We start from the raw sequence: 25,241 nt of genomic DNA, 5'->3' as shown, positions 1-25,241 counted from the left end.
GCGCGTGTGTGTGACAGACCTTTACAGCACTAGGAAAATACAGTAGCCAAGAACAGATACTTTGTGCTTTATGTTTAGTGCATGTATAAGTGGGAGGCACGTTTGGGTGCGTGTGTGGTGTGTGTGTGTGTGTGTGTGTGGTGTGTGTGTTGTGTGTGTGGTGTGTGTGGTGTGTGGTGTGTGTGTGTGTTGTTGTGTGTGTGTGTGTGTGTGTGTGGCAGTGTTGGGTGTAACGCGTTACAAAAGTAACGGAGTTTACAGTAATATATTACTTTTTGCTGTAACGAAGTAATGTAACGCATTACTAATGAAATGTGGGTAATATATTCCCACAATGCTCAGTGACGCAGTTACAACACATTTTAACCCGAAATTAAATGGTGTTTTGTTTTTTTAACAATGTACTAACACAGCGAGACATTCCGAACCAGACAAATTGTGCGGGTAGATTAGTAACCTGGTGTTTACCCTTCAGGCTTCGCGTCAGGATCTTCGGGGCAGTTTGAATGTATGCACCCTCTATTCAAAAAAGAGAACGGAGCGAAAAATACAAACAACAAATGGTGTCAGGTGCGCGTGACCTGCTCCGCGTGCGCATGCATCATTTCCAAAGTGCTTCCACAGCAGTGACACACATCTGTGGATAATCATTTATACGAAAATGGTTAAAGCAACCATCACTAAACGCCAGCACACTGCATCTACTGCAGACCGTAGCAACAGGTCAGATGGGGACATCACGTTACCCCTCCGTTGTGGACACTAGCTTACTCCCGCCTGACTCGCCGCCCTCGCCCCCGGAGCAGCAGTCTACGCCGCCCCTCTGCGGCCCGCAGGTGCCAGGATACCACGGCAAAACAGAGCCTGCCCAGGTAGATCTAAACAAGTACCCGCCTGTACAGTGGGGTTAGGCGGTCATTTTGCAGCTCGTGGTATACATATAGACAATGGAATATTCATGTGAAAATAGTGCCATATTCTGCCATGCCTGTAGAAATGTTGGGTCAAAAAATGCATCCAATAGCACAGATGCCTTCACCGCGAATGGCCATTCTTTTGCGGTTATTTTTGGTGAAAGTAACTAAAAAGTAGTGTAACTCATTACACTTCAGAGACAGTAATATTGTAATGTAACTTATTACTTTCAAAAGACAGTAATAAGTAATATGTAATATATTACATTTTGGAAGTAACTTGCCCAACACTGGTGTGTGTGTGTGTGTGTGTGTGTGTGTGTGTGTGTGTGTGTGTGTGTGTGTGTGTGTGTGTGTGTGTGTGTGTGTGTGTGCTTATTGTTGACTGCCATTGAGAGCACCTATTACCTCATTCACACCAATGCAACTCCGGTTCAAGCTCCGTGCGAGAGCTTTTCAGGTTCAGAACCGGTTCTTCGGTTTAGCTCCGGCTCTTTTCACACTGCCTCATACCTCATTCACACCAACGCAACTCCGGTTCAAGCTCTGTTGCTAGAGCTTTTCAGGTTCAGAACCAGTTCTTCGGTTTAGCTCTGGTTCTTTTCACACCGCCCAGAGTCCGACTGGTGCTGCGTCGTTGCGTCATCGTTTGCGTCATGACGTAACCGTTTGCGTGCCTGCTTCATAAAGCCAAACCGCGCGGATGAAATCAGTTGCATTAATGTCTTATGGCTCTATCTGCAGCTTTTCCGGAGTCATTTCTGTGGTTTAGTTATATTCTTATAAAAAAGTGTACTCGTGTCAATAAAGGTTTTTTTAAAACACAACTGCTTCCGAGGTCGGTCTTATTTCTTAAGGTGGACTGAACCATGAGTGTGGAGTAACGTTGTATCTTTCATTTAAATTAACTGTAACCTTCACCCAGGTATGTAACAGCTGTTCTCAAATGAACACGTGAAGTAAAGTTTAATATTTATAGTTTTATAGATTTATAATGAGTTATAATGAGAGGTGATCAACGTGAATGCTCAGGTTCCACCTTAACACGCAGACACGTTGCTTCACCATGAGCAGAAACCTTTATATATACAGTCTATGGCAGAAACACTGAAACTCTGGTTAAGTTTCTCCATCGTTGTGTACAAACCATGGTACAAACTGGATAAAACGCAGGCTTTTTGTTGTTGTTCAGGAGTTGATCTGTCTCTGCCCCTGTCCCCGCCTCGACGTAAGCGTGACGTATGTGGTGCTTTTGCTCTGGCCGGACAATTTTTTGGTGCTTGAAACTAACCGGATTCCGGAGCGAAGAGGCTGCTCTGCTGCGGTGTGAAGAGGAAAACCCGGTGCTTTTCAAGCTCCAGCTCCGAACCGGCCCTGAAACACCGTTGGTGTGAATGAGGTATTAGAGTCCGACTGGTGCTGCGTCATCGTTTGTGTCATGACGTAACCGTTTGCGTGCCTGCTTCATAAAGCCAAACCGCGCGGAAACCCCTCACAGCTGACACCGACAACAACAACAATGGCCGATTGTGCTCCAGCTTCCTCTGTACCTCTTTGGAAGACCAGATTCCCAGTAGGTAGGTGGTTTCTTCAGTGGACCACTGCTGCATGTTAAGTTTCTCCATCGTTGTGTACAAACTGGATAAAACGCGGGCTTTTTGTTGTTGTTCAGGAGTTGATCCCGCCCCTGCCCCGCCTCGACGTAAGCGGTGCTTTTGCTCTAGCCGGAAACATTTTTGGTGCTTGAAACGAACCGGATTCCGGAGCTAAGAGGCTGCTCCGCTGCGGTGTGAACAGGAAAACCCGGTGCTTTTCAATCTCCAGCTCCGAACCGGCCCTGAAACACCGTTGGTGTGAATGAGGTATTGGTGGGTGTTTGAGTCACTGACAATGGCTGACTGGACATGAGTCAGTGTGTGTGTGTGGTGTGTGTGGTGTGTGTGTGTGTGTGTGTGTGTGTGTGTGTGTGTGTGTGTGTGTGTGTGTGTGTGTGTGTGTGTGTGTGTGTGTGTGTGTGTGTGGTGTGTGTGTGTGCTCTTGGACTTGGTGTAAGATAATCACAAGGTTACAGTGAGTAGCAACACACTCGATGTTCACACGCCTACACTTAACAAATTATTAATAAAAACAAACTTTGAAACAATTAAAAGTTTACTGCAGTTCAGTGGACAGGTTTCACACATTCTAGAGATACTATAAGAATTAAGATCATAGGGACAGGTTTAAAATAAATATATATAAAATCCTCCAGACTCTCAAAGTCTAAGAGAAGAAGATCTAAATTGTTACTATGTATTTAATTGCGAGAAATAAAGTATCCAGAATTCAGTTTTAATCTTGTTTTAGTATATATAATAGTTGAATTTAGTTTAGGAGCTGTTCTTATTAACTTTAATTGTGTGTTTTGATCCTAAATGCTTGGTCATTTCCAGAGTAAGGATTAGAAATGTGAGTTCTTATGCAACAAATAAATATGATGTTTTATTTGAGATATTAATACATTTCTGGCTTACATGATCGACTGTGTTGATGAAATTCCAGATTATGTTATAAAATAAAACAATTTAAACTGAGTTTCCTCAAAAGCAAGGACGTTCCTATCTTTAAAAAAACATAACCATTAAAATGAAGCTTTTCCCAAACAGTGTAGAGAGTGTGGGTATTTCTAATGTCAACATGGCTGTGTGTCCCTGGGACCGTCTCTTGGAAGGGTCTCCCTTTCCCAACGGATGCGTGTCTATTCTGAGACACAAAGTGCATTATGGGAGAGGGGTGATGTCATCAGAGCTTCGTAAGCAGGAAGTGGACTGGAGGTCTGTGGGTGTTTCTCACTATTTCAAGCATACTACGTCATCGAGAGCCGCCGAAGGACTGTTCCAATGTCCAGCATACTTGGAATTCTACCGAGCCCGGCGTACTTCGTAGCGAGACATTTCGAGGCTGCACATGTGTAGACTCCACGGTCTTAAAATCCCCACAATGCTTTGCGCACGGACCAATTTCCCCAAATCTGTGGCGGAAAATGTAAGGCGGGGCTTCTCATATGACGCACACTTGCTCGCCTGTTCCACTCTTTCGTTTTCCGAATGCCAGGAAGTATTCTTGCCTCGCTTCTGAAGCAAGTGACTCGGAAGACATGTGCTACCAAGCAAGCGTACTCGACATTGAGAAACACCCAGTGTGTCCTCTGTGTTTGGGTCTGTCAGTCTCTGTCTCACTTTGTCTTTCATCTTCACGAGTCAGTGTGGGGAAGTGGTGCTTCAACCAGTTTCACTACATTATCTAGTGGCAGTTTCTATTATCACGCTATCTTTCTAGATGTTAGAGCCATTAACATTATTTTTGATCTAACGTGGATATATCTGATAGATATATTTGAGTTAAAACGTTATTTATGAAATATTATATTTAGAACCATTAAGATATTTATGTGATATGATATGATACACTTTTTGTGAATGAACATGAAACGGACCAGACACTTTCCATGCTGTCTCTGAGAATTGCCTGACCAGAATAATGATATTGGGATGTTTCACTCGTAAAGAGACATTTATTTCAAAATGTAAATCCTAGACATTGTTGAAATTCTGCTTTGCCATCCCCCATCGTAAGTCCCAATATTCCAAAAGTGGTATAAGAATAATGCTTATTTCTGATGTAAATCAACAGTAGATGCCGTTAGGTGCACTTGAGTTGAACTCAGCTTCAGTCTGAGCGGATTGTATGAAGAGTAGCTTGTAGCTTCATTAGTTTCAAAGTAGCTTCCCCCAGTCTGCTACACAATGATGTGGCATGATGGACGGCAGCTACATACAACACCTGATTGGATTGTATACAAAATGTAATCTTTCAGCATTGCACTTCAAGCTAAGACGAGTCACAGAGGACAGTTGTGGTACTGCTTCTCAGCTTTTCCTGTATGTTACATACACTTTTTGGGTTTGGTTGCAATTGAGTGTGTGTTTTGGGGCAACTGAGGATAGTGAAGTCAAATTAGAAAGAGGGCCGTGTGGACTGACACAGCAAGGTTTGTTCTGGCTTTTCTTAAACAGGTCTAACAGTCCCTCCCCTGCAGAGGAGAGGTCTGTTTTCAGACTCTTCTTCTGTCTGTGTCAAAAGCAAAGTGTTCTGAAGGTCTCTCTCCCCTCTCCTCCCACCCTCTCCCTCTCCTGTGACTAATTATTTGTGTTTCTTTCCCACTCCGAGAGCGTTACTCAGCGACATCCTGTCTTTCTTTAACACCAGACAGCATGCACAATATGTGTGTGTGTGTCATACCGTGCCATCGTGTATCTGTGTGTTGGCGGGGCTCTCCAGTAGCTGCAGTTGTTTTTCAAAGAGCTGGGCGATCGCTCTGTGAACCAACTCGTACTGCTCCTAGGGAGACAAAGAAAGAGGGAGAAAGATAGAGATAGGAGAAGGTGAGGTGAAGGAGAAGGGAGGACAACAATGGGTTTTTCGGAAAATCAATATAAAAGCAATAAGATTCTCATGTCTGTACTCAAAAACATCAATTTACGAGGCTGTGGAATACAACCTGTGTGACAACACCAGAAGGGCCTCGCCCGATGCACGCTGAGATAATCACATTGTGTTCCCGGTGAGGCAGTAAGTGTATTGCAATGCATTTTCAGAAATGACATTACAGTTACCGGCTCCCAGCAGTCTCTATCAAAGGCAATTCTATGAGATCTCTAACAGGGCTCTTTTCGTGTGTGGGAGGAGACATCATATATAAGCAGCAAATGAAGATGGGCGCTTTGTTCAGACTATAACACTCATTATTTTTTAATGAATGCCGCCTAAAGATCATGACCGAAAGAACGAGATCGCGGATACAAGCGGCCGAGATGGGTTTCCTCCGCCGGGTGGCTGGTGTCTCCCTTAGGGATAAGGTGAGAAGTTCGGTCATCCGGGAGGGACTCGGAGTTGAGCCGCTCCTCCTTCGCGTCGAAAGGAGCCAGTTGAGGTGGTTCGGGCACCTAGTTAGGATGCCACCTGGGCGCCTCCCTAGGGAGGTGTTCCAGGCACGTCCAGCTGGGAAGAGACCAAGGGGTAGACCTAGGACCAGGTGGAGGGATTATATCTCTTCGCTGGCCTGGGAGCGCCTTGGGACCCCCCAGTCAGAGCTGGTTGATGTCGCCAGGGAAAAGAAAGTTTGGGGCTCTCTGCTGGAACTGCTACCCCCAGAAGATGGATGGCTGCCTAAAGATTTTAAAGAAATGGCTAGAAAATGAAGATCCTCCCAGGTCAAACCGCTGGAACCGGTTACAGATAACGGAGGGAATGTGTGGACCCCGGGCTAGGAAGCATTTTGAAGCAGGTGTGCAGCAAGGAACACAGAAGGAAGAGACATGACTATGGAATGGAGGAGACGCTGCCACTACTGTCACTCGTTGTCCCTCAAATGGGGAACCATATAAAAAGACAGACATAACTTGAAGCAACTTCTCGTAAAGATTATACAGATAGAATGCTTGTTACGCAGTATTATTTGTCCTTACGTGTTTAATATTGCCTAAAAATAATGAATACTTTTTATAAACAAGATTTGCATCCTCTGGGGTAAGGAACTTGGTGGTGGAATTATGTTCATTTGACAACCAGACACACATCACACAATGTTGATCTTAGCTCAGAGCTTCCCTGTTTGAAGGAAGCTTAGCATTAGCATCAAATCCCTAATTATTATTCTAGAACTACTGAACATTAATCCAATAACTTTGAGTCATGTGTATTTCAGTTAATTGACCTTAAATGGTGATACTTGTCTGTGTGATAACAACAAGTGAAGAACAAACCTTGGTCTGAACAGCAGAGTGTCGTTGCGTCCTCATCTCTTGGATCAACCGGAAAACATTAAAATCTTCTGGTATTTTCTGTAGAAGCAGAAAACAAAGGTGTCAATTCCCACTTGAATCTCCACATAACAGTTACCCTGTGTATTTGAACAGGTATGATTTAGGTGTGTGTGTGTGTGCACGTGTGTGTGCACGTGTGTGTGTGTTCACCCCAGCTTTCAGGAGGTTCCATGTGTAGTCGATAGCACAGATAGCACCCGTCCTCCCACAGCCTGCACTGTATAATCAGTCAGAGAGATAAGATTCAACAGAAGCAGACACATGTATGAAGACACATATACACTCCTGAGCTTTATCCTTGCAAATATTAATCCACTTACAAACAACTCTGGATTTCAGTTTGTGAGAAAACAATAAAAGGAGTACCGACAACCACAACACCTCAGCAGACAGGATGGAGACAGGAGCTACGGAGCATGTGGCATTATGTCCGACACATAAAAACATAAAGTCTATCTCATGCTGTCACAGAGCCTCTGCGGTGTGTGTGCACACAGACAGTGGAGCGCACCACACATCTTTACAGGAGCAGCTTCAGTCCTGCTGTGCAACAGAGGAACCAGGAAGCGTCCGCAGGCTGCTCATTAGAGCTGATTATACACACACACACACGCACACATGGAGACGGTGTGTGTGTGCTGTGTGGATACCCACGCATGTGTGCAGCATAAACCTATAGTTCATGAATCAGTGTGTGTTGCATGTTAATGACGACCCCAAATTAAGTTCTTTATTGGTGGGAATTGCCATTCATCTTTGAGTCATTCATGTTTTGCCTAGACCCTTAACAATACAGTAATCCTATCTCATAACTATATTAGCTATTATAAGATTCTCAACAAAATAAGTTAGAGAGGACATATTAGTGTTTCCCCTAGGATGGAGTCATAGCATCGATGCTAAGGCACCTGGGCCCAGCATAATGTGTGCACGTGCGAAGTGCGCCCCGCCAATTTGTTTCTTTGTGTCTGCCAGCACAAGAAAGACTCTTGAGGCCTAGTGCCAGGGCCGGTTCTAGACAATCTGCTGCCCAAGGCAAGATTTTATATAAAGAATAAATAAAAAATCTCTACAAAAGACAATACACTACAAAAACAGAACCTTATTGACATAGGTAATATACATCAAAATGGCTTCAAATTGATTCAGTATTGTATGAATGTTTGAAATGGGGGGTGGACGTCATATCCTCTATGGGGGTCCGGGGGTATACCGGTAAAATCTGGTGCACTTTGAGCACACAATTACTAGAGACCTGATCTAGGGGGTACAACTCTAAAACACCCATATGAAAAAGATCCGTTTACATTTTAAGTGCCTTGGAAATATGTGTTGTGTAACTATCTAAACACTCAGAGAGTCCTTTACCTCACTGAGCCTCTCAGTCTGACAGGAGAGCTCTTCTCCACCCTGGTTGTAGAAACATCTACTTCTTATATTCGTTAGCGCAGCTAGCACCAGATTCTAATAACAACAGCGCCGGTACCGGTGCGCCCTCTCTCTCTCTCCCTCGCTCGATCTCTCGCTTCCACGCTCGCACTTTGGCTGTGAGCTGCGGGCGCCTGATAAGCCAACATCCCCCACTTTCATCACTTACAGCGCCCATCGTACAGGGCAAATGAAAAGTGTAACCGGGGTGAAAAGGGTGTTACATTTACTTAATTATGAATGTTGTTACATCAAGGCCGAAAATTAGGATGAGCGCCAACGGTCAAAAATGTTTTTTCCCCTCCCAGAGCTACTAGCGCGGCCAGATCTGGCGCCCTAAGCCAAAAATTGGCCCTGCCAGTACATACAGTGGCAATGTCTCAAGATTTAGCAAAAATACACCTTTATTGAACATGCAGTAACACAAATACTACAAATCCACACTTCGCCACTTATTATTTTAATAATAATAAAAAAAGTTAAAAAAAACAGGCTGGCGCCCCCTAGCAGCGGCGCGCATATTTCAGCAGCGGCGCTGCACCGCCACTATTTGTATATAGGGGAAACACTGCTCCTCATTTTCAGGTGACATGTCTCCATGCTTTAATTTTCAAATGCTTTATTTTTCTCAAAGGCCAATTTAACAGGAAAGGATTAATTTGAAAGCATAAGCAAGTAGAACATGCGAGTCTTTAACTAGAACAGGCAATTGGAGAGTGAGGTATAATGTAATAAATAATAAACATCACATCAGTCTTTTTTTTGTTGCGTTGCCTTAGTTACAGTACATGCAGCAATGGATTTGAGTCTGCACAGTCTGTCCGTGCTGACCTACCTGCAGTGCACACATATAGGAACATCATCGTTCTCTTGGTACTCCCTCATCAGTGCGATCATATCCAGTATGGAGTCAAACGACGAGGGGACGTCGTGATCCGGCCAGTTCATATAATGGAACTGTGTTAGCCTCCGGTTTTCCTACACACACACACACACACACACACAATGATGATATGAACATATTTGTAGCATTGTTGATCATTTGTGATGTTGCTTACATTTCCAATATTGACTTTTTATTGTGAGGACTAGCAGGGGAAACAAAAGAACGTTTACAGTGTCAGAAGACTTACATTCTCATTCTCCACGGTCAAAGTCCTGATAAAGTAGTCCGTTCTGGCCTGCTCTGACTCCTGCACACAGCAGACAGGGAGAACATTAACACCATCCTTCACTAAAACGCCATTAGAACACAATGTGAGAAATGCAGGAGCCCAGACCACCCGCCCCCTTTTCTCCATACACTCTCCGTACACACACACACAGCTGTGATATTAGAGATTTGTCTACTTACACAGGAGATTCTGAAGGGGCCAAAACTCATTGGCTCCTCCCCAAGCAGCGGGAAATACCGCTCACACTTTTTCTAACGAGAGAAGCAAAGGAGTTAGCTTTGGCTGAGCACAACACACCAGACAAATACCACAGCTTCCGATGCACACACACGTTCTGGCTCAGAATAAACAATTAATGTGGAACATCAGCAATGACAATTACAGAAAGAAATGACTGAATATAAGATATTATAACCATATGTGCAAAACTGACATGTGTAGTTACATATGCTCGTTATCTGAGACATCAATCACACTTTTGTATCAGTCAGTTCAGGCTTTGGTAACGGCCTCCAGCGACATCTTTTCACAAACACTGCGCTATCATTTTTATATATACAAACATCATCACCGAGGACAGATGAGGACAAAAGAATCGAGGGGCAAATAAGTGATTCTCTTTACATTTTTAACATGTTCTAACTGACAAACACACTGATGGAACCAAAGACATAGTGTATGAGGACACATTAACACACACATAAGCGTGCACTAGAACACACACATAAGCGTGCACTGGAAGGCACACAGAGGGATTACATATCAGGGCCTTACCCTTCCCATTTCAAACTCTCGACAAGCCATCACAATAACCTGGGGACACAAACGGGAAGGATTACAAATCAATATTTATACTCACGGATAAATCGTACATTTCCGAAAATATTGCTTCCTTCGTTTATGTTCTATGTATGCAATGCTGTAGTTCCCAAATGAGGCGCACACCCTGCAGAATATTAAAAGCTTAAATGGAGAGTGGCTCAACCTTTCTGTATTTTAAATTCAGTCTCGCAGACTTCAGACCACTTCGATCCTACAGGAGTAATTATCCCAGCTGCAACGTCCCGAGTGTGAGCTGAACCTTATCACAGCTCCCCCCTTTCTGTCCATCTGCTTCAACCATACGCACCCCCCATCTGTCTGACATTAAATATTTATTTCCCTACTTTAATTATTGTCCCCACACAAAGCGGTAGGTTACATCTTTCTGTTGCTATTCTATTGGACCCAGAGGCCCTGCTCTATGCTAACAGCCTCCTGCTCTCTGAATCCTCCCGTCTGCTTCCCCCATCCTCTAAGCCAGTGGTTCCCAACCTGGGGGGCGCGCCCCCCTTGGGGGTGCACCAAAGATCGCAGGGGGTGCGGCAGGCCTCAGATGATTTGAGGCCAAAAGCCTTGTCTCTACATTACAATAAAATATAAAAAATAATTGATTAATTAATTTGAATAAAGATTCAAGTTAGTAGCTATTAAAGGCATAAAAAGACAGACATTTATAATTTTTTCTTTAATAGAAATGTTTCTTCTGCCCGTAAAGTGTCTAAACCGGGCTTGTCTGGATAAGCACATTTTTAAAACATAGTCATTGTCCATGCCGGTTTCAGTTGGATTATTTATCACAGTTGCTCCGATCAGAATCGGTATCCTCCATTTTGTACATTATTTACGACTTTTGAATCCACATAAACACATCGGCAACATCCGGCTTACTTGGAGCATGTGTTTTAAACGGCTTAATCCCTTTCAAAGTCACTCCAATAGTGCTCCTTAATTACGCTTTCATCCTCCTTTAACAAAATACTTCACATTCCAGTTTGTGACAGTAGTTGTAGCATTTTTGAGACTTTGAACCCCCCCCCCCCCCCCCCTTGTGTGTGGTGGGGGGGGGGAAACTTCCAACAGGAGTCATTTGGGGGGGCTCTTGGGAAAAAAGGTTGGGAACCCCTGCCCTAAGCCATACTTACAGCTACATTATACTCCCAGTTCATCCTCCAGAAGTCGATGACAGTGTTCTGCAGGGGGCCCTGAGTTGCAATGTACGCCTCCGGGCCATCCATACCCTGAAGGGAGCGAAAGAAAGCCAGATCACAAATCCATCCTGTTTTTACACACTTCATCTCCCTCTCATTCAGAGAGCACTTTATACCACATATATCTTCCTAACACTGTAATCAACTTGTCAAACAATAAAAGGCCTTTCATGTGCTTTATTTTACCTTGATGAAGTTAGCATTGACGTAATCCGAGTCATTATTGGTTGTTTTTAAAGTCAGCTTCACCCTGGTGTGGTCAACTGTGGATAGACGGAAAGAAAGAAGTCTTTACTTTGGTTCATGTTAAGTATTTCCTACTTTCAGAGGCAGAAATTAAACAAGACAAAGAGAAAAGAGTGGATTGCAAATTGGGATAAAGCGAGAGACAAGGGGAGGACAAGTAGGAGAGACATGTAAAATAAGGTTAATGGACACAGCGCATCCTCATTTCTGTGTGTGTGTGTGTGTGTGTGTGTGTGTGTGTAGTCACATCTGTTACGGATGAACCGCTCTACCGCTCTTCCTTTGCCATATACGCAGCTCATGCACTAAAAGCTTTAAAGGTCCCATGTCATGGCCATGGTGCTAAGAGGGCTGCAGCACCCCCATCTGCGAGGCTCCACTCGCAAGTGGCGCACCTACAGTGGAAGCACGCCACAGTTTGGCCGCTGCGAGGCTCCACTAGCACCCACCCCCCGTCACAGTTGGACCAATGGGTTAATTTTGGTATGGTCACGTCACCATACCCAGGAAGAAAAAAATGGAAAAAGAGAAATGTCCAACGAGGCGTTCTGGGGCAGCAGACAGGTCTCTTCTGTGTTAGAGTTTTACTCGTTACAGGGTGTACTTTGAGGGTTTGTGACTCTGCAGACCATTACATGCAGAAAAACCTTCATAACACACAAGGGGACGGGTCATAACCGGAAAAGCATGACATCGTTTTTTTTTTATAGTTTATAGTTATACATGGGACCTTTAATGAATGAATGAGTGGGTGGATGGAAGGAAGGAGAAAAAGAGGACAAAGGTATACAAAAAAAAAGAAAGTAGAACAGATGGTGGGTCAGGGAAGCTCCCCCTGAGGTCACTAATGGCGCATTTCCACTGCAGGGCCTCGCTCGGCTTAGTACGGTATGGCTAGGCCTCGTTAGGCCTTGTTAAGCCAGGCTCACATTATGCTGCGTTTCCATTAGAGTTTAGGAACTGGGGTAGTAACTATAGTAACGCAGTGTTGACGGAGCCGTGACGTCATCTTCAATGCGAAACACAAAACCAACATCAGCCGTTAGCTGTTAGCTCTCAGAGCTCACAGCTCCTCATATCTGATCAGAAACTAGACAAAAGTTAAACAAGTACAAACCACAGACTGCCTGTGTCATGGCGAATACAGTCGCTGGTTTATTTATGTCTGTAAGCCGTTGTTGTGAGTGTGGACGGTCGGAGCATATATAACGTTAGCTTAGCCGATCTCCATTTAGAAAACACGCATTTTAAAAGGTTTCTCGCCTGCCGTCTGTCTGCAGACCTGCCAAAGCATTGATTCATGGTTTTTACTAACCGGTATCAGTATGTTGTTACTTCGGCATCATTTTGAAACGTGTATTACAATTAAATCACGGTAAAATATGTTCATTTTGTGGTAGTTGCCAGCGATTCTCTCACTAGTTTAGCATACTCAGCCCGGTTGTTGGCCCGGAAAGAACCGCAATTTTGGAGAGCCAGAAAAACTGTGAAAAAGTACCCGTTAGCCCAGGGGTCGGCAACCCGCGGCCCACGGGCCGCATGCGGCCCTTTAAGCCCTCTGCTCTGGCTCCCTTGAGTTTAGACAAAAATAAGAAGGAAATAAAATAAAAGTATTTGTAGGACTATTTATATTTTGTTGCATGGTTGAAAATGTTTCGTATCTTGTATTTTGAGGTGATACTGTGACACATAAATAAAAAACAAAACGGTTTTAATTAGGTCAACTAAAATATGCGTCACATCCCGCTACGGTCCCGCGCGAGCGCCTTTTCTTGGAGGCGAATAACCTGACCCCCGGCTCGATGAGCGAACTATGGATAAATCAAAGAAAAGTACCGGAGGAACACAGGATTTAATTCTGCGTGGACAGAGTTATCTGCTTTCACAGCAAACGATGCTGGTTTACCGGTATGTTTGATATGTAGAGAGAAGTTGTCAACGGTGGTGCAGCCTTTACGAGGGAGAGGAAGACAGCTGACGATCTTCAGTCATAATTCAATGGGGTATGTCATTTATTTCAGAAAACACTTTTTGTTATATTCCATGGAATGCTCTTAACGTCCCGATAGCAATGAATATATTAAATGCTTTGACAATAAATACATACAAAAATGTATCTGTGGAAGCCGTAGCGCTGTAAAAAGCACGACCAATCATCTGCCTCAGCCCGGCTAAAATAACTGGATGGCCTACCTGCCTGTCAGCCTTCCATCTGTGCACAAACTTATCTCGTGCCCTCATTGGTCATGTGCGCGTTCGTGTGTGTTGGAGGAGGGGCTCTGTGAGGAAGTCTGAAGGAAGAGGTTGTGTATTTTCCGGTTGTGTATTTTCAAATTCTAGCGCACTCGAGCTGGTTTCTCCATTCTTACCTACCCTACCTTTAACTCTTTTTAGGGTGCAGCTATATGTTTTATTTATTTCAAAGTGGGCCCATTTTAATAATATTTTTTTCCCTTCAAATGTGCAGAGGACTCCCCAAGTGCTGTGTTTAATTTATTTTAAAGTAGGCCTGTGTATTATTTTTAATTCTCCTTATAAGAGTTCTTTGTTTCTTATTAGCGGTTAACAGTTTTATATCATGTAATAAATAGCATAATAAATGCAAAAAACTGTAGTTTTTGTCTGATATAACAATAAAAAACTATGAAATATGTGTTGCGGCTCCAGACAAAATTTTTTTTTGGAAAAATAAGCGAAATGGCTCTTTTGGTCAAAAAGGTTGCAGACCCTTGCGTTAGCCGGAACTACGCCTAGTGGAAACGCAGCCAAAAACGGGCCGGGCACGGCACGCTTAAACCGCGCTGTAGTGGAAATGCGCCATAAGTACAGCAACAGCTGTGTGTGTGTGTGTGTGTGTGTGTGTGTGTGTGTGTGTGTGTGTGTGTGTGTCAGACCTTTACAGCAACTAGGAAATACAGTAGCCAAGAACAGTTACTTTGTGCTTTATGTTAGTGTATGTATAAGTGGGAGACACGTTTTCCCATTCATATTAACATACTTCATGTATGTGTTGGTACTTACATGGCAGTATATCTTTATATCTGTTCTTCTTGACATTCTCCTCCTTCTCTCCTACGTTGGTGGGGTAGATCTTCTCTGTGCGGTATTTAGTCGATAACCGCCGTAACCTCTGGAAAAAAACAAGAGGAAAATAGATTTAATAGAGATAGATGATGCATTCTTTGCTCCTCTCTGCTCCACCTACACAGATTATATGTGATTTGTTTCTAAGTATAAACAAAGGAAAAGCAACATAGGGTTACACTGATGATGGGGGTGCTTTCCTGCAAATGGAAACAGGAAAGAGAGAAATGATAGCAGACAGAATGATGACAGAGAAACTTAATCTGAGAATCACACTGAAATACAGAGAGTAGAGAGTCATTGAAGTTTTAGGAAAAAAAACTTAAATGAGTGTTGAATGAGTGAAAACTCAATTTGAGTTTCAATCAAGCTGTGCCATTACATATGTTCTGCCCAGAGCCCTGTCTTACACACACAGCGGTTACAATGGTTAAACTCAGACACATATTATACCCACCCTTAATGTTAGGAATACCACAGCTCCCCTCCCCCCCCCACAGCTCCTGTGCATTAAGTGAAGTGAGGCCAGATCTAAGAGTCTGACACTGATAAAGACTCATGCAGTCAATGGGAAGCAGGCTCAAATTCAGCTAACAGTTCTTTAACTTGAGTTGACTCACAATATTCACCAACATGAAGAGCCCCTTTAATGCTGTTTGGGGTTTTCCCTTTCCAGTAGTGTGTTTTTTGTGTGGGTTTTGGTGCATGTAAACGGTCTGCAAAGGTTAAAATGTGTTCCGTCCACAAAAAATATGACCTTAAACACCATTACTTTCTACTGTAATATAATTACAAAAAGTGGAAAGGCAGATTTAACTGGCCAAAATAAACCAGTCAGTGCCTGTTTTATTACATTTAAGTTTTTATTAAAAGTGAGATTGTAATATTTCCTTCACTTAAGCTGAATTTAACTTCTGTTAGACAGCTATCATACTGAATAAATATTTACTGTGAATGTATGCAAACATGTATGGCATATGGCTGTCTAACAGAAGTTAAATCCATTTCTCACTTATTCTGACAATGTATTTAACCCCAAATAATATAACCCAATAATAGTGAAGTCACGTTGTAATAATAACTCATCTCTCTCTCGTTTTATTTTTCCGCTTTGCCAAAAGCCACTGTGTCAAGTGTCCTTCCTGGGTTGCCGTCCGGAGTTGTCCAATATGGCGGACCATCTCGCACATGCGCAGTACAGATCGGGCAGGGGGACGGATCGGGTAGTGACAGCCCCACCTCTCCTGCTCACTGCTGTAGCATAGCTACTGCTACTGACCATGCTACAGATGTTAGTGCAACATCTACAGCTCCTCTACCACAACCATCAGCAACAAGTGGACATGGAGAACTACATGAACTACATGTTGCTAAATCCACCGCGGGGCATAAACAGAAGGGCAACCATGGCAACCATGCTCGGGGGTCTTCTTCGCTGCTTTTGGTGTATATATTGGCAAAAGTACAGCGCCACTTACAGGCCCGGTATATGTACTACAGCGTCTCCAGCGCTTTTGAGCGGTCTCGTGCGGAAGTACAGCGCCACTTACAGGCCCGGCATACGTACTACAGCGTCTCCAGCGCTCCCGAGCGGTCTCGTGTGAACGGAAGACTTTTTTGATATCGTATTCGGTTCGTTTGCGTTTCGTATGCGTTTGCGTGTAAAATGGGTCTAAGAGTGACTGCAGGCTGCTACGTGTTAACCACACACACCAGCGTTTCCGCCAGGGGGCCGTCTTGCCGTCATTTGACGCCCTTATTCAGCTCGGGACACCCTGAACTCGAGCCGAGGGCATCCAAAAATATTAATAATTCGAGAGAAGATCGAGAGATTTTATCGCTTGAAATTACGAAAAGGACAAGGACATCCCTCTGTTGGAGGGGCAAAGGAGTCTGGTGGGATTCTTTTCGGAGTATTGAAGGTCGTTTCCCCGACATCGAAGGTGCCTGCTACAGGACAACACGGAACGTGCACGATTTGGACGCGATGAGCGGGGGGGTTTTAGTGGAGCACGCGAATGAGCTGCGAGCACCAGAGCCTCGCAGCGGCCAAACTGAGGCTCCGTGGTAAACTGTGAACGAAGAGCCGTTTAAGAGAGCCCAGCCAAATGATCCGGCTCACTAACGTACAAAGACAGTATCTATAAGGGACGGCTCAAGTCAAAAATAAAAGACAACCCCCCTCGTTTTTCTGTTTTTCCAAAAAACACTGGTTCTTTTTTTCGTGGTTAATATGTTTTGGATGCATATTGTTCTAGTATTTGTTCAGGTTGTTACATACAATTAGTCTCTGTTGCTACCTGCTGGTGAGTAAATATTAAAATCAGTTAAAATTGACAACCGGTCCGCATTTCTTTGTATTTATGTATGTATCTGCCGGTCCTTGGCACAATGAAAGGTTGGGAACCTCTGGGTTAAATCACTTCCTTCCCTCTTTCTGAGACAGTGAGGAAATTAGGCATCACTCTCACTCCCCTTCTCTCTAACGGTCTCTGAGAAAGTCAGCGTGGGTGTTGGGCTGCTGGAGCTCCGTGTGAGGAATGCCCCCCGCCCCCCTCTGTGGCCCTGACTGTTACTGTGCCGGAGACACACAGTACATCCTGACACCAACCCTGTTCTTCCTGTCCCTGTTTCTCCTCTGTGCTTAAGCAGAGACATAAAACAATACACACAGAGATGAACGCAAAAACACACACAACAGGTATTTGTAATCCTACATACATAAATATGAAAGCTGTGATGAAAATGTTTAAGAGGACATATTCTGCAGCTCATTTTCATGTTCATATCAGTATGTAGTGTCTCTACTGGGACATGTCTCCATGCTTTAATGTTCAAAAAGCTCTTTATTTTTCTCATACTGCCTGTGCTGCAGCACCTCTTTTCACCCTCTGTCTGAAACCAGAGCCCAGTCTGCTCTGATTGGTTAGCTGGCCGGCTCTGTTGGGATTGGTCAACGGCTTAGAGATGTCCCGCCCCTTAGCCTATCACGTACAATGTTTTGGAGCTAGGTTTGCAAAATTCCGGGAATTTTCAATGATGGAAACTTTCCATGGGAATTTATGGGAATAAACTGGGAATTTTCTAAATTGAAGGTTGGCTCTTCATAGGGAACTTAAATATAGTTGGGGAAAGTATATTTTAGCATAATCTTGACTAAAACAAACGGATGCCATTCAAGTACACTTGAATATCCATGCCATAGCACACTGCTTACTGCATGGCTATTGAGACCACACCCCCACAGGCACTGTGCATTCCTCCATCACATGCACAGATGAGTAATATTTAACTCAACATTCCTGTTTTCGTTCTTCAATGAAACAAATAATTGTTCAATAAAATAATTAAAACTTGTTCTGTTGTACTTTAAAAAGAAAAAAATTTTAAATAAAAAAAGATCTGTTGAAATGTCATTTTTGTTTAATTTTGCATCGAATATTTCCAAAATTCCCCGGCTTAACTTCCCATGGACACTTTCCGGAAATGTAAACTTTCCGCCCCTTTGCAACCCTAGTTGGAGCACAAGCCAATAGAGGCGCTAGTGTTACATAGTGATGTCACCATGTGCCTTTACCAAATATTGCACATAAAGCAATTTGGATATTTCAATCAGCAAAATTGTGATTTTGCTGAGTGAAATAGATAGAGATAGATCAATCAATAGATTGTGCGGCCCAAACTCTTCAATAAGAGATGATTTCAAAATGATTCTTTGTGTACTCATCACATGTATCAATATTGTGATAGTGAATATTTTCCTCGTATTTTTACGTTCCGTTTTTTTCCTTTCACTTCTGAAATCTTTCTTTTTGATTCAGGGCTTCGGTACATTCAAAAACTGACTGCTCACTGAATACACGCCTGACACACACACACACACACACACACACACACACACACACACACACACACACACACACACACACACACACACACACACACACACACACACACACACACACACACACACACACACACACACACACACACACACACACACACACACACACACACACACACACACACACACACACACACACACACACAGAGACATCTAAAGACATGAGTTTTTCTCCTCATCTTTATATAGAGAACGAGAGGTACCAACCCAGTCTCACAAAAAAACGTGTAATAACTACGTTGGTCCACAACGTAGGACGTAGTATTTCTACAAAAACGCCTCTGAAATTGTAAGATCCCTACGTTTTTTTTCACCATTCATTCCAATGGCTGGCGTCTATGTGGCGGATCGTGGAGCCTCTCAGTCGTTCCCCGGAAGTTAGCGCCAAGGCTGGCAGAGCTGTAGAGTTGCAGCATAGTAGACCGTTCGTGACGGACTTTTAAAGGTAAGAAGAAGTTTAAAGATTTATATTGCGGATATCATCAGTACATCTGATTCAAATGAACATGTGTATTAAAGGATGTCAGTGGATTATCCCTAAATTAGTAGATTTAGGGAACGTTTACAGATAACAGATTAAGCTAGGATACCGAAGCAAGTTAGCAACACACGTTGAATAGCCTTTTAATTGTAAATTCCGTTCTCTTAATGTCTATTTGGTCCAACGTTGTTGAATTAGAGAAGAGGGGCTTCTAAACGGGATTGTATGCGGGGGTGGAGGGAGTTAAATATTAGATAAATATAACTTTGGTGCGTGTAAGAGTGAGTGTTTTTAGCAGAGCCATATTGTGTCCTTGTGATTCTGTTGATTATTACCTGTCTGTATAATGTTGCAGCTCAGCTGAATTTGGATTGATGGCAAATGGAGAGGGACTTAAGTGAGAGTGAAAACACAAGGTAAGTTTAATATTACTGTTTTATATAAGTAAGCATACTAAACATGTATTATATCACTGTATTATATAAGTAATCTTGTTAGTAACCTACTGTATGGCAGGTGGAGGGGCAGTGATGTTACAGGTGGAGGAGCAAAACTGCAAGACTGCAAACTCACAAGACAGAGAAATCAAAGTTTGTTCTCCAGGTAAATATTTCATATTTTCTAAAGATGTGGAAATGGCAAAAAAAAAAAAACTTGAGAGCTGTAACCAAGACAACTGTAACAACATGAGTAGAGAGTCACCAAGGTTTTTCAAGTCCCTCTCTTACTCCATTTTTACCAGATGTGGTACATCGGGCATGAAATAAAGCTGCCTGTCTGGTGTTGCTGGATGTGGCACCGATGTTTTATTTTGGTCCACCCCAAAGGATTTCCACATGGCTCGGTTAGGGCTACCCATGTCGGTGGTGACATCAAGCACATGTAGCCCTATGGATGCGGCCCTCTGTATTATATCAATAATGATTGGCCTGTACTCTGCTCCATTGGTAGAATTGCCAGTGTAATGATATGCCACTACTTGCTTCCACCGTGTTGTGTTTCCAGCCAACATAAACACACAAGCATGTGTTGCCACCCCTGTGTGACCTGGTAAAGTCACATCACCGTACAGTTTGCCTGTAATCATGTCTAACTCCACACTTGGTGTGATTGCCATTTCATCCAAGGTCAACACACACTCCCTTTCAAGGTCTGTCAATCAATCTGCCTTCAATTTTAGGAAATCAAAGACCTCTGTCAACACACCAGGCTCAAACTTAACACATTGCATCCTTCTTTGCAGTGTCCTTATTCCTGGAAGGGGAATCTTCAATTCCTGCAGAGTTTTGTAACCCGTTGGTCCGCACCCAAAGCGAATTTTAAAAGCCTTCTTAATTGTCTCATTGCTCCATTTCATCCCCTTTGTGGTGAGTCTGCCTAATGCCTTAAGTTGGTCTTTTGAAAACGTTTTCTTATATTTCTTGTCCCTAATTTTCATTGTTGTCTTGAGAGCTGCATTTTCCTTCCTGATTTTTCTTAGTGCAGCCTTTGCTTTTTTGGTGATTCCTTCTTGGCTCTTTAATTGTCTCTTTAATTGTTTTAATAGATCTGTTTGACTGGCTGCTGGTTCCCTCGTATGCTGACTGGCTGCTGGTTCCCTCGTATGCTGACTGGCTGCTGGTTCCCTCGTATGCTGACTGGCTGCTGGTTCCCTCGTATGCTGACTGGCTGCTGACTGAGTGGGTGGTGTCCGCCCTCCCTGTCTCTCCTCACTAGCCATGTCCTCTCTTTCTTCACCCTCACTTTCCTTTCTCTCAGTCTCCTCATCCCTTCTTCCCTCAATATTTGAGACTAATGTAAGTAGAAGAGATGGCACTGTACATTTTCGAACATTTAAAATATTATACCACTTAAAAATAAGAAATATTACTTTTGTTACTAAGAGTTCATACTTATTATACCTGTGTCACCTTTCACACTATAGCTGTGATCATGAGCTATGGGCTTTGTAGATACAGGTCCCGGGGTGAATCGTGGTGCAGGGTCCCTTCTCTTTTTGACCACAGGGCGATGCACAAAGATGGTGGGTATAGCCTCTGCTCTCAGCCTAGTCTTGCCCTTTTTTGTCTTGACAAACTGGTCTGCATCAAAATGTGCTTGCGGAGTGACTTGAGGTTACTTCACACAGAACAACTCAGTTTTGTCTGCCCACATACATATTCCATAGTGGTTGAATACACAGTATTAGGAAACACTTTATACTTACTGGACATGTTATACTCATTACATACTGTATATAAAATATGACCAAGAATGTGAGACAACTTTATAGAAATTCATATCACATCTGTTACTGATGCCATTTGTCATACATAAGTTCCATAACTTCAGTTGGGAACAAAGACCACACCTTATCTCCCCAAGGCAATTTCCCATCCAACAGGTGTGCTATATAGGTGTGTGTATAACCCTTTCTCCTGTCTGTTACTCCCTCTTTCAGCACAAGAACCAGAGGGGGATTCAATGGAGCCTGAATACCTGCACTGAGACCCTCACCCTGCACCCTGAGTCTCAACTCTGTGTTCTTCAAGCCTTTCCCTGTTTTTTTGTATTAAACAAAACATTAAGCTTTCCCAATGGTGTGGTTTTCGTTTGGTGAAAAAGTGCAAATGCAGTGTTTGTATATAATTACATCACATATTTTTTTGCTGTTGGTCGGGAAATTGCTCCTGCTGACTTGAGATAGCCATTTTTTCCTCCGCTCTGTGTCAGTGGGGAAGCCGTACATTCGTACTCCTTTCTCGGAGCGATGTGAGCATCCCCAGGCAGCACAGCAAACCATGGTGGCGACTAGGAGGCAGCACAGCAAACCAGGACAACACGGAGGAAAAGGCACCGACAAACTGCATGATATGCTATTCAATGTTTATTGAATTCCATGTATTTGCAATGGATGTTCCTAAAACAACACATTTAACATCATCATCATCATGCTGCTGCTGCTGCTAGTCACCTGTCGGTCTCCTGTCCTTTCTGAAAGCCATAAAGATGACATTAGTCATTTAGATAGCTTGTGTCTTCAATTACCAGGGGATTACTGAAACTACCATGAATTTAAGAAAATGGTAGAAATGAATCTAATCTGAATTTTAAAGCATTACTTTAGATCCCCTCCCCAGTGTGCGAAAAAGTACACGTCCCACCGTCCGGGACGTGTTATTTACAATATCGGACAAGTAGATCTTTCAATTGACTTGTCCGGCGGACAAGTGACGTTTTTCGGCCTGATTTATTGACAAATTATTGATACATTCAGTTTACAAAAGGCAGAACTCATTCGCAAATTGTACGTGTCCGCCATTGTTCGTTTAGAAATGTTAGTTTCGGTTCTGCTTGTAGATTCCTAAGGAAATGCATCTCGCCGTTTTCTGTACAGTTAGACGGGGGTGGGGCGGAGCGGGAGGGAAGTGTAGCACAGTGGCCGGGTTGGGAAGCAAAACTCGGTTCCGAGTAGGAACAAATAACAATTGTCCGGTACCGGGATTAATAAGAGTTGTGAGGACAGGAGGCGAGGCCGAACCCCGAGCCCCGCGGACTGCAGCTCTCTCTATGCTCCGTATCAGCTGATCGCTGCACGGTGCAGCTCAGCGTCTCTCGCTCTCTCTCTCTCTTTCTACACACAGCAGATCCGCTGCCTGTTTAACAGCCTCATCTTTGTCAAACGTTCTTATGTTCTTTCTCTAACACGTAATGAAGGTTATTAAGCGTTTTAGCTCCTGTGTTGTTAATATTGACCGCCATTTCCTTTATGAAGTGAAGCAGCCTCCCTGTCTGTGTCCTCGCGCTGTCCCCACATCCCCGGACCCCCAGACTCGGAGGAGCACAGGGATGTCAGTATTGTTTATGAAGCAGGGTATAGAAAGTACATTATTGAAATGAAAATACTATTTATTTATTTTTACAAACCGTGAGCAGAGCAGCTGCAGCATGTGTATTGCAGGACATGTGTAAGCGTGCAAGCGTCTTTGAGTTGTAGAAAAGCGCTAGGCCTATACTGTAGGCTATAAATATAATGTATTATTATTATTATTAGGTTATGTCCTATGTGTTGGAGATGTGTGGTTGGACTGTGTCTCAAAGGCAGGTTGCAGTGTAGCATCAGAAGAGACTGGGCCAATTGTACATTCTCAAACTGCACCACTTAGAACTAACTAAACAATGCAGAGATTATTTTTATATAATTGTATTCAATAACCGTAAGAAATTAAACAGTATGAAGTGATTTGTAAATAGGAATACAGATTTGACTTAATGTTTTCATAAATATATGTTTCTCCCAGTTTGACTTATTTTTACCCTCTCAAAGAACTGGAATCGAGAACCGAAAATAACCGGAATCGAAAAGCAGAACCGGAATCGTTAAAATCCAAACGATACCCAACCCTATGTGTAATGCAGTAAAATCTTACCGCTCACTTACGTTAGCGGTGTCGTAAAAACCGTGGGAAAATGTAAAATACGATGACGAAGAAGAAGATTCCAGTGGCCCCAATTTTTGTCCATTCTGGACAAGTGAAAAATGTATTCGGACAAGTACATTGCCAAACTCTCTTGTCCATGGACAAGTACTCTCTAAAAACTTTTTCTCACACTGCTCCCTCTAAATGTATCAATAAACATTAGAAAGTGATGCTCCTGACTACCATACAAGTTTAATTAGATAATATTGGTTTGAAAGAATTCAAAGCTATAAATAAACAGCAACAGGATCTTTAACCAAGGCACTGTTAGCCTAATATGTAAACTAGTTGTTCACACTAATCCTAATATTATCACTTAATATTAGCAAATTCTATTTTATTTTTTAAAACATATTGATGTAAATACATACACATATCGATTTGTTGTATAAATATTGCAAATCAAAAGCTTTATTCACTAATAATTACCAAAAATCGTAGTTCTATCTCCTGTTATCAATGCATTCACATTGCCGGCCATGAACTTCCGGGGAACGATCCTCGTCTACATGAACCACGTGACGATAACCGTTTTTGGACTTCCGTTGTCGTAACTCTTATATTATATGGCTCTGGCCGGGCCTAATAAGGCCTAACCAAACCGAGCGAGGCCTGCAGTGGCAACGCGCCATAATACACACTTAAGACGCACAATGAGCAAGAGGAGGCAGACAACAGTGATTTGTGATGGTTTTTGATTCCCGCAACCCAAAAACACATTCTGCTGAGACTATCATGCACACATTGCTCCGTTCTCTGTAATGATGATGAGTGTATTCTCTTTGTAGCCTATTTCACTTCATTTACAGAAAACTGGAAAAACAAGTGGATTCCTCCTAAAGTCAATTCATTCTGACATGCTGTAGCACCTAATCAAGGATTTGTTTTGGCCCTGAATCAAAAATACATGATAGACTGGCAGCTGCCATTTAGGAAGAGATTTCCTGTTTTCACAAGCACACGACTTGTATAATCACGAGGTCAAACTGCAAAGGATTATCCACACAGAAGAAAACTAGGGAATAACAACTTTAGTACCAGGCTCAAAGACATTTCAGCAGTTATAAATCCAGGTGTACACCTTCCTCTCTCAATTCAGAGGAGCAAACCAACACATGTTCCACTTCTAAATAAACAACAGCTTGTTTCAGTTGTCAGAAAATACAGGCCACACTGTCTGGTATCTGTTTAGCTGACTGATAAGGTTTAAAATAACATATTTCAATCAAATAATACATGTTATGCTTTGACGGATTGTGGAGATATTATATATGTATTTCACCTACCACAACTGTTAAATTACCCACATGTATAGAGTATAATAGCTGGTAAGGAAACAACACATGTAAAAAAGCTAGCAGTTTTTAGTTGTTAATTCTTAAATCAACAAAATGAATATTGAATGATTTGAAGCAGTTTGTGAATGCATCAGTGCAACCCTGTGGTTACTGTTAAATATAGAGGCTGTCTGTCGTGGTATTTTCCAATTAACCAACTATTTCCATCCAAGCAAGTTGTATGACATTTGATTTTAGGCATTGCATACTTCAAATGTGGATTGGGTCTTAAGACTAACACTTTAATATTAGAACTATGGATGTCATCAATCTTGAATAACAACTTAAAGTCAAGTTTAATGATTTATCAGGTTAATA

At 42.8% G+C, this 25,241-nt stretch overlaps 1 protein-coding gene across 1 annotated transcript in view; it reads right to left on the bottom strand.

Moving 5' to 3' along the window:
* Positions 1–25,241, bottom strand: part of LOC117468360 (tyrosine-protein phosphatase non-receptor type 12-like) — a 63,827-nt gene that overhangs the window by 23,850 nt on the left and 14,736 nt on the right. The window contains 10 exon segments of the mRNA XM_034112430.1: positions 5,196–5,294; positions 6,719–6,796; positions 6,929–6,995; positions 9,042–9,184; positions 9,340–9,399; positions 9,561–9,632; positions 10,156–10,194; positions 11,346–11,441; positions 11,598–11,674; positions 14,679–14,787. Coding sequence (XP_033968321.1) covers positions 5,196–5,294; positions 6,719–6,796; positions 6,929–6,995; positions 9,042–9,184; positions 9,340–9,399; positions 9,561–9,632; positions 10,156–10,194; positions 11,346–11,441; positions 11,598–11,674; positions 14,679–14,787 — 840 coding nt within the window.

The sequence above is a fragment of the Pseudochaenichthys georgianus genome, chromosome 23, assembly GCF_902827115.2.
Source record: "Pseudochaenichthys georgianus chromosome 23, fPseGeo1.2, whole genome shotgun sequence".
NCBI classification, from domain to species: domain Eukaryota; kingdom Metazoa; phylum Chordata; class Actinopteri; order Perciformes; family Channichthyidae; genus Pseudochaenichthys; species Pseudochaenichthys georgianus.
Note: the sequence above shows the minus strand (reverse complement) of the source record. Positions and strands in the feature narration are given on the sequence as shown.